The 10,255-nt window shown below is 35.2% G+C and overlaps 1 protein-coding gene across 2 annotated transcripts; it reads right to left on the reverse strand.

Annotated features, from left to right (window-relative positions):
* Positions 1–6,145: 6,145 nt before the first annotated feature.
* LOC105788671 (protein ROOT INITIATION DEFECTIVE 3) lies at positions 6,146–10,050 on the reverse strand. 2 transcript variants are annotated; one of them, XM_012615658.2, is made up of 8 exons: positions 9,481–10,050; positions 8,606–8,719; positions 8,192–8,325; positions 7,958–8,102; positions 7,659–7,861; positions 7,361–7,482; positions 7,015–7,236; positions 6,146–6,490 (listed from the first exon to the last, which is right to left on the reverse strand). In XM_012615658.2, exons 1-8 carry the CDS (start codon positions 9,715–9,717, stop codon positions 6,327–6,329), a joined length of 1,341 nt encoding a protein of 446 aa, XP_012471112.1. In that variant the 5' UTR covers positions 9,718–10,050; the 3' UTR covers positions 6,146–6,326. The 2 variants fall into 2 exon arrangements, with proteins under 2 accessions (XP_012471112.1, XP_012471111.1); XM_012615657.2 differs by having other exon boundaries at positions 7,007–7,236; positions 9,481–10,043.
* Positions 10,051–10,255: the final 205 nt, after the last annotated feature.

Raw genomic sequence — 10,255 nt, forward strand, 5'->3', positions numbered from 1 at the left:
TCGACCATTTAAACACAACACAATGAAATTCCATGGAGTATTTACACTTAAGTTTGACACAAGATAACTTCTTCCTACTCAAATTTCAACTATTATTACAAGTCTTGTCTAATCGTATACATAAAATTAAAGATTAAGATCCACTTGAAGATTTAGAAATTAGACTCAATTACCTTTCTCTTGTAAAAATTTCAGAATTTAATAGTGAGTACAAAAAGTGCAACAATTTTTCAAAGTCAAAATAAGATTGTTGTTAGGTAGTTTCAAGTTACCTTTACTAAAATATTTGTATGTATCAATGCCAAATTAGAATACAACTTCCATTTGTTTCTTTAAAACTAAATTAAATAAAAATTTTCAACCATGTAGGATTCTAACTCAAATTATACAAATTTTGATAAATTTTAAAGTTGCAATCATTGCTCTTATGTCACCATAGACCAAATTCTTACTCTTATAAAAACTAATTACTAACATCATGATTCACTTGTTTAAAGTTCTAAATCAATTATCATTTGCTACAAATCCTTTATTCCTTTTTATGGGATTTAATAAGTAAAAATTCAAGAAGAAATTTCTTACTTTTCTCCTCTTATTCAATTCAAATCTATCGACCTCTCATTTATCAGTTCACCCTTTTCATTAAACCTTTATAATTATTAAGATTTTCATAACTATGGTAGTATAAGCTCAATAAAATTTATATCTTTTCATTTCATATACATATCATCACACTTAAGTACATTATATCAATTCATAGTATTTTCCATTGCTTGTCTTCTAGTAATTTTTTTCTCAAATCCTACTACTTGTTAATGATTTCATTTCTCAAAACCATTCAACCCATTGGTAATGCACAAGTCCTATATCATTTTGTCACTTCTAAAAGCATTAGTGATACGAGTCTCAAAGGCCCAACCCAAGCCCAAACAAGAAGACAAACCATGCTTACTTGAAAATCAGGTCAAATTGTCAAAGTGACCCAATTTGTAAAGTTTTATTTTTTTTAAATACTTAGTTTAAATTTTCATGTAAATATTCAATCCAAGAGGCCCAATTAAAAGCCCTTGGCCGAATTTCCATTTAAAATTAAAATAATTAGGAGTTTGTTTAGTTTTAGTTTTCTAATTAGATTAGGAAAATATTTGAAAAACCTATATAAAGGCTTGGACAGCCACCGTGTTAGAAACTTCTCAATTATATCAAAAATTTCAGATTTGTTTAAGTGCAGAATTCTCTTTGAGTTTTTCTCCAAGGATTCTCTCTTGGGTTTTCTTTAGAAGTTGTTTTAACAATCTTTTGATTGTGGGAGCCATCTTCAGCCTTCTTCTTGCCATTGATATTCTTTGGAGGGGAGATTAGAGCCGTTTGAAGGGAGTTGTGAGATCTTTCGGGATTTCAAGGCTTCTCAGGACTTATCTTTTAATTTCTTGCTGTCAATTCTTTCTTTATTTCTGCTTGTGCCGAATCTTTATCTAATTTATTTGATGTTCTTATTGTGTTTTCAGCCATTTTTTTCTATCTTAAAGAATCAGCCAAAAATCCCCAATTTCTAGGGTTCTTGCCGATTCATCCTTACTCTTTTGGGGTGAAATTAGATTGCCGAAATTTGGGGGAAACTATCTTGGTGTTCAATTGGGCAGAATCGTAATCTCATTTAGGGTTTCAAGAACCCTTATTAACACTTATTTCTATTCTCAATTTGATTCTTTGCTGTTTTGGGGATTTTATTCAGATCTGGAAATTCAAAGTTCTAATCTTTTAATTTTCTATTTCGTTTCAGATCTAATTGTTTAGGGTTTTCGTAGGAGTTTCCCGTGACTTGGCAACTCGATCTTGGTCCGCGCGCAACCCCCGTATCATTTGGTATTAGATTTTGGGCGTTTTGGGTGTTCTTGGTTGATTTCTAAACTATCTCTATTTTTTAAAACTACAAACAACAGTTTTACCCAGAAAAATTTTTCGAAAAAAATCCATTTGAGTGGGTAAACGTTGTCCGATTGATCTGAAATTTTACATACATATTTGTGGCACTGTGATTGAATATATAAAAAAAATTCCCCTCAAAAAAGTCAGTCGAAAAATTCAAAAGAATTGAAAAAGATGAAATTCAATAAAAATTAAAAAAATATTCAGCGGGTTGAGTTTGGTGACCAAACTTTCCAGATCAAAAATTCAATATTTAAGGACATTCCAAATTTAATTTTGTGATTTTTGGAGATCGGGAACACCTCGAACGAAGTTGTCAAGTTACTCCGCAGTTTTTCGGGTTTTCTGGTTTTAGCAATTTTTATTGATTCTTAGCTGTAGGTTTTCATTTGTTTGCTTTTTATTCTCCCTTTACAATATCTAACACCTTCTTGTTTCTTGTGTTACTAGGATTTAAACGTGTGCACAATCCTTCCTTGGTGCAACACGAATCAACTGGTGTTTCGTCAGTCTTTGGCATCCTAGTGCAAATTAGGATTCTTTGGTAGTCCGGTTCATACACTCTCTAATTGGTTGATATAAACTCTACTAAAGCACTCACAAGACTGAATTCTACCTCATTGAGAATTTGATTTTTCTTTTTGAGTGATTAACAGTGAGGTTTGCTAACTTTTATTTTTGAGTGTTGAGTGTTTAGTTTTTGCAGATTTTTGAAAATGTCCAAAGGTGATAATAATGATGACACATTTAAAAAATTCCAACAACAGTTGGAAGAACAGGCTGCTGCACTTCGAGCGTTGACTGCTACTATCAATGAGGTGCGGTTGAATCAAGAGCCTCAATATCGAGATCCAATTAAAGACAATGTGGATAACCAGCCTCCTGCTCATAGGCGCGCTCCTCGGCGTGTCCCTAGAACTGATTATGATCTTCATGATTGTGGACAACCCTCTTTGGAAAAACCAAACAGCGAGCAGCAACGAGAACATCTCTTTCATACTCACTGCCATGTACAAGGTAAGCTTTGTAGAGTTATTATTGATGGTGAAAGTTGCTCGAACGTAGCCAGCACGACGATGGTGGAAAAACTTTGCTTAACCACTACCAAGCATCCACGACCTTATCAACTACAAGGGCTTAGCAACGAATGCCAATTTAAGGTCACTCAACAAGTGCGCATCGCCTTTTCTATCGGTAAGTATCAAGACGAAGTCGTGTGCGACATAGTACCTATTCAAGCCTGCCTTTGTTGCTAGGAGAACCATGGCAACTAAATCGAAAGGTCACTCACGATGGTCGTACCAATAGGTATTCTTTCAAGCATCAAGGAAGGAAAATCACCTTAGTGCCGCTCACTCCGGAACAAGTCCATGAGGACCAAATCAAACTGAAAAATTCTGTTGTTAAAACAAGTGAGAAAAAAGAAAAAGAGAATGAAAAAGAGCAAAAAGAGATTGAGTGTGGAAAGGAATGTGAAACAGAAAAGAAAAGTGAAAAAGAAATTGAAGAAAGAAGAGAAAATAAGTTAGAAAAAGAAACAAAAGAAAAAGACAAGGAAAGGGTAGTGAGGAATGTTTCCACTAACCAAGATATGAATTTTTCTTGTGTTGCTACTTTTCAGGTTCCCGAAAGACCGAAAGATAACTTTCAACTTCAATACCTCTCAAATGAAAGACGCTTTCATACAATCAACATAGGCAAAGATGAAATCCAACCACATGAGCCCGAAGGTAAGCGAGGTAAGGAAATTTTAGCAACCAAGTCCCGTGCAGATTTGAAAATAATTGATAAAACTTTTGGTGACTTAGTTCTTAAAAGATCCCTCATTTTGATCCAATTAATTGTTATTCTTTGATTGTGGTTGATAAAGTCATTCGAAAGGAAGCGTGAGTTGTTATTCTCTTAATTTGCCTTGTGTAAAATCCTCGAATTTGTGCAAATCTATTTTGGCAAATACTTTCTATTATTTTGATACTTGGTTTTGAATAAGGTAACGAGCTTTGCCAAGTTTGTTTTCAATTTATATTCGTGCCTTAAACAATTTCTATGGTTATACATAAAGTTTGAGTTCCATTTGACAAAGGTTAACTCAACAACGGAGCTTCGACTACACTATACCCCCGATGAACGAAGGTTTGTATTAAATGAAAAAGGTAAAATCGACCCTTATTCTTACGCTTATAAAGGTAAGATGCTTGAAACTTTTGAAACACCTTTGTACTCATGGATAGTGACAAAGATCGTGTTGATGATTTAATTTTTGTAAAACACTTAGATCGAAACGTGCTTGACTATCCTATTTTATTTATTGATTATCTATCTGTTTTAATGATTGATAAAAAGATTATTGTTTTTGATGCATGTGTGAGTGAATCCATAGTCCGTCGATTAATGCATGGTATGATTGTGCAACTCTGTGAACTGTGTGAATCTTTTCAAATACCTGCTTATGACGATTATGTTTACCATTTGATTTATTACTCGCAATTTATTCATGGTTTGTGGAAACAATTTGAGACGACTGAATGCCTTAAAACATGTCCATCTTTGTTTCGAATATTTGACGAGGCATTGGCGAGTAAATTAGCTTGTTTGCATGGTAATCTGAATCTGTCAATTCGCATGCGTTATACTTGTTTTGTTATGCTTATGATTGGGCTACAAGTTTGTTTGCGTTGCTATTTACTAACTCATGGCTATTCTTTTCAGTGGATTCAATTGCCATTAGTCCCATTCGATCGAGGAAAGTCAAGTCCATTTGATTTTTCAGATTCGAGGACGAATCTTTTTGAGGAAGGGGGAATGATACGAGTCTCAAAGGCCCAACCTAAGCCCAAACAAGAAGACAAACCATGCTTACTTGAAAATCAGGCCAAATTGTCAAAGTGACCCAATTTGTAAAGTTTTATTATTTTTAAATACTTAGTTTAAATTTTCATGTAAATATTTAGTCCAAGAGGCCCAATTAAAAGCCCTTGGCCGAATTTCCATTTAAAATTAAAATAATTAGGAGTTTGTTTAGTTTTAGTTTTCTAATTAGATTAGGAAAATATTTGAAAAGCCTATATAAAGGCTTGACCAGCCACCGTGTTAGAAACTTCTCAATTATATCAAAAATTTCAGATTTGTTTAACTGCAGAATTCTCTTTGAGTTTTTCTCCAAGGATTCTCTCCTGGGTTTTCTTTAGAAGTTGTTTTAACAATCTTTTGATTGTGGGAGCCATCTTCAGCCTTTTTCTTGCCATTGATATTCTTTGGAGGGGAGATTAGAGTCGTTTGAAGGGAGTTGTTAGATCTTTCGGGATTTCAAGGCTTCTCAGGACTTATCTTTTAATTTCTTGCTATCAATTCTTTCTTTATTTCTGCTTGTGCCGAATCTTTATCTAATTTATTTGCTGTTCTTATTGTGTTTCCAGCCTTTTTTTTCTATCTTAAAGAATCAGCCAAAAATCCCCAATTTCTAGGGTTCTTGTCGATTCATCCTTACTCTTTTGGGGTGAAATTAGATTGCCGAAATTTGGGGAAAACTATCTTGGTGTTCAATTGGGCAGAATCGCAATCTCCTTTAAGGTTTCAAGAACCCTTATTAACACTTATTTCTATTCTCAATTTGATTCTTTCTTTGTTTTGGGATTTTATTTGAGATCTGAAATTCAAAGTTCTAATCTTTTAATTTTCTGTTTCGTTTCAGATCTGATTGTTTAGGGTTTTCGTAGGAGTTTCCCGTGACTTGACAACTCGATCTTGGTCCGCGCGCAACCCCGTATCAATTAGACATTTTCAAAAAATACACAAACATAAATATTTTACAGAAAAAAGGAATTCAAGAGTGCACATAATTTATGAAGCTCAAAATTATCACTACTTACTAATCTCCCCTTTTTTTATTTTTCCAATTTTTTAAAACTCTTTCTTTTTCAAATATATACATAAACACAATAATTTCATACTAAAATGAGACATAAAATATAATATGAACCCAAATTTTCTTCCTTAATCTTTTTCATGCTTTCTTAACTTTCTTTGCATTTTCTTCCTCAAATCTTAGCTCTCTAAGGCTCAAACTAAGCTTATAAGGGTCTATAAAGTGGAATTTCTCATGGTTTTTTAAGGATTAAGCTAAGGTTTCAAGTGAGGGATTATCTGAAGAAGAAAATATATGAAATGAGAGACTTTCTTTCCGATGCTGTTTGCACCAGGAAAATGGGGGTTACTATTGATACTTAATCCATGGCAAAATTTGATTAAAAAAAGTACAGTAAAAAGATGGTTTTAAAGGGGGAAGGGATACATCTCCATTTGATAATCACAAAATTTGAAATTACTGAGATTGCTCCGTAGGAGTTTGATTTTGAGACTGGATTTTGTGTCTTTTTTTCTTTGGGGATGAATCTGGTTCATACGGGTTGCATAGCAACCGGCACTGCATCATATCCAGCAAACGACATTGCAAATGCTTGCTTATCTCCATTACATGCTTTGTCATGCTTGTTACCCATAGTCGATCGTCTATGTTTTTCTCCAATTTCGTTTGCAGCATAGCAGGTGTTTGTTCTTCTTGCTGCCCATGAAAAACCAAAACACACATAATCTATCCTTAGTCATCATCAGATCAAATCACGGATATAACATGACATGGACCATCAAATCAGTAGTTTTGACAGCTAACCACTCTTGTAATGTCACCTATGTTACCCGAACTATTTTTCCCTATATTACTTGTGTCCGACACACACTTGGACATAGATATGAGGGTACGATCTTCTAAGCATCTAGAAAAACTTGGAAAAAAATGAGCTTTGGATCCCATACACCCATATAAAGCAAGACTGGCAACTGTAGTGTGAATATCATCAAATCTACCACAAACCATGTTTTTCACTACTTTTAACAAGCAACAACACTTGTCACCTATGTTACCCAAACGTTTTTTTTTAAAACCTGTATTTGACACCTATGTGCGGCACATATTTGAAGATGGATATAAGGGAATGAATAATGATCCCCCAAGTATCTTTATGTGCCAAAAAGAGAGAGAGAGAGAGAGAGAGAGAGAGAGAGAGAGAGAGAGAGAGACCTCTGAACCTGATATTAAATGGTCTAGCAAATTGTTTCCAAGGAAATGAGTGGGAGGTGGCTTGCTGTGGGAAGCTGGAAAAGAAAGGAATGTAGCCATCCCCTTCCCCGGGTTGGAAGGCTGAGGATACTTTTGGAGCAAAGACACCTGGAATTGATGAGTAACTCTTTGATGGTTTGAGATGGGAAACAATGAGGACTGCTTAATCACAACCATATTAGTCACTGCACCTGTTTGACAATTGAAACCGACATATAACTGGTGCTAAAATGAAGTAGCAGGAAAATATGGTTGAAAGATACCACTTCTTCAAAAGGCAGAAGGAGAAAAAGAAATGAAATGTTTAACATTTACCTTTTCTATTGTTGAATCTTCTAAGGACCACCCGGTTAATTGTATCCCATAGGCAGAATGTAAAATCCTCTGATGCAGATATCAGATGAAATCCACTAAAAGTCAATGCAGTTATAGATTCACTGCAAATAAGATTCCATTATTTAAGTCTCTCCATAGAATTTATATTTACATAGGTAAAATGCGGTGAGTATTACTACAAGAACAACTCTAATGCCATGTCAACAGAAGCCTTCAACAAAATTTTAACTATCCTGGAGAATTTAAGAAATTTCAAGCACCATACATTACACATTACTTGTGTACTTTTAGCACAAATGCTTGATCTTCCGTAGTAATGAAACAATCCTCAACTGCTCCAATGTCAAGCACATTAACAAATATATTTCCATCTACACTACCAGAAAAAAGGAGCCGCTCTAGCGGATGAAGAGCGATGGCTGTCACTGACATTGGATAAACTAATGTTTGTAAATGCCTTCCAGAAACTAGTTCCCAAACCTGCTAATACAGATTTTATCATCCTCTAATAAAAAAAGTTGCAATGCAGCAGAAAAAATAAATCGATTCTTGAATAGTAATGTCATGTTGACTAACCTTGCATGTTCCATCGAGAGAGCTTGATATAAAAATGGAACGTGCACCTGCGGACATAGTTACTAACCCAGTTATGGAAGATCTATGTTCTGATGAGTAATAGAGCAATGAAGGTGAGCTTCCAGAATCTTCCACATCTACCAAACTTCAATCAAATTGGTTAGATTGAGGCATCAAATGTTAAAATTATTTACTGGAGCCATCAGCCAGCAGGCAAAAAGCATAAAATTTTACCTAATCATAGACCAAACAGAGATGATTCCATCGGTACAACCAAAAATAAGAAGTGAATCATCATCAGAGAAGACCATACACTTCAGTGATTTATGATGAGCATGCCATGTTCTCAGCAATCTTCCACTAGTAACCTGATCAATTTCATCATGTCATAAAAGTGCTGAGATAGTGCTTTCATTTGCCTTGACACTATAGCTTTTAGGTTTTAGCACTGAAATTAAAGAATTGATCGATACATACAAACAACCAACAGCATTTGCAGGTGGTCTAGACGATGACTATGTTTGTTCAAGGCACTATAGCTACTGAAATAAAAGTTCCATGAGTTGTATTCATCAGATGAAATGGAGGATTGGTTCTTCACTGATTCGCCCTTGTGGACAAAGAGGACAGATGAGAATGGTTACTTACCTCCCAAAGATAAGCATTCCCGGAAGGAGCTCCACCCGCAATATATAAGCCATCTTTTGTGCAAGAAATGGGGCCCATTGCCTCCAATGTGTAGCTCCGCAATGGTGACTGAGGCTGGAGATAAGAGGGGATAAAAAGGATGTAAGAAGAAGTTTCTTATGGTATAACAGAGTTTGATTCTAGTACTAGTTCTTTTAGCATTTTTTTGAAGATATACAACAGCTTATGCACGGGGATATTTAAGGGACATTCAGAAATGATACAGACTGAGCAGAACAAAGCCCTTTAATCACTAATGGTTTAATAAATTAGCTGTCTAGCTATTTACCGGCAATCTACAGCTACTCAGACTCGGGTACGTAGCCGACATGGACATATTCAATTTTTAATCTTTTTTCCAAGCACATGAATGGTCTCCCCATACTCATGGCTAAAAATGTGTCACATACAAGTATGGACAGGGAGATGTATACTTCAAGCGAAATGAAAAACCGGAGCAACATTGATCTACAGAATATCAGTTGCTTTCATCAAATTTCTAACACGGACTTATGTATGTATACATGAATTGCAATACTAGAAACAATGTCAAATTCCATTTTATGTTTCTATTAGGAAAAGCAGGAAAGGGGGGGTTAAATTCAACGATCAGGCAAAACAAAGGAAAGGTCAATTTAACTTGGGATTTGGGATTAAAAACAGGAAAATAGAGCAGTCACTGTGAGCACGAGTGAAGTTTGCATGTCACGCGTACTCACACATAAAGGCATAAATGAAGAATCAAAATCTATCAATTGTAGAAAAATAAATCCTCCATATCTCAAATAACTGTATGATGCCATTTCCAAAGACAAAGTTTGAGATCAGCTTAGTACCTTGTTCAATGGCCAAATAAAGATAGACCCACCACCAAAAGAGCCATGCCTGTTGCTTTGAGAAGCTACAATGAACTGGTTTCTCAAACAAAACAGCCCATGAGGAGCGGCAGCACAGGTGGGGATATGAAGGAGTTGTTCCCCAGTTTCCAAGTCCCACACGGTTATCCCAATACCCGTACTCTTATCACTACAAACCACTAATGCCTCCTTATTCATCTTTTCGCCCATCTCCATTAATAATATAAAGGACTATCAACAGACATAAATGTATAAATACATGTATATATGGATATGTATAGAGGGGGAGATTGCAGAGGTTTGCGTTTAGAAAGGCAAGGGGTGGAAGATGCTTGGCTTTAACAAAAATGTGAAGAAGAGACAAAGTTAGTTTTGGGGGCAATTTTTTATTTTTGTTTTTTGGCACCTTCCCGTAAAGGAATTGGATTGATGCAGGTGTTGTCCATGCAATGTGTCAGGTGTTGGATTTACATTGATTGGGTGTATAGTTTTGGGTATTTTTGTCAGAATTTGAAAACCAAGTTAGGACAATGAGGAAGAGATGAATGTTCTAGAAGCACAAATTGCTCATTGTTTGGTTTCATTTTTGAATCGTCAGATGTCCCTTACTTATGTTAAATTTTTTTGGTCGGAAAACATATCAATGTCATTAAAAGCTGACAAACAACAGTGGTTACAAAAGATAGGTCCGAACAAAAGACCAAAGGTTCAAAAGATAATAGCTATAAAACAGATCAAAAACATCCAGGAAGGC

This window comes from Gossypium raimondii, chromosome 2 (genome assembly GCF_025698545.1).
Source record: "Gossypium raimondii isolate GPD5lz chromosome 2, ASM2569854v1, whole genome shotgun sequence".
NCBI lineage: Eukaryota > Viridiplantae > Streptophyta > Magnoliopsida > Malvales > Malvaceae > Gossypium > Gossypium raimondii.

What these genes read in the sequence shown, in the direction of transcription:
- LOC105788671 (XM_012615657.2), bottom strand. Translation starts at nt 9,717, where the DNA reads ATGGAGATGGGCGAAAAGATGAATAAGGAGGCATTAGTGGTTTGTAGT. An exon ending in CTCTCGATGGAACATGCAAG is followed by an intron (nt 7,862 to 7,957) that starts GTTAGTCAACAT and finishes CTGTATTAGCAG; the next exon opens with GTTTGGGAACTAGTTTCTGG. An exon ending in ATTTAATATCAGGTTCAGAG is followed by an intron (nt 6,491 to 7,006) that starts GTCTCTCTCTCT and finishes TTTCATGGGCAG; the next exon opens with CAAGAAGAACAAACACCTGC.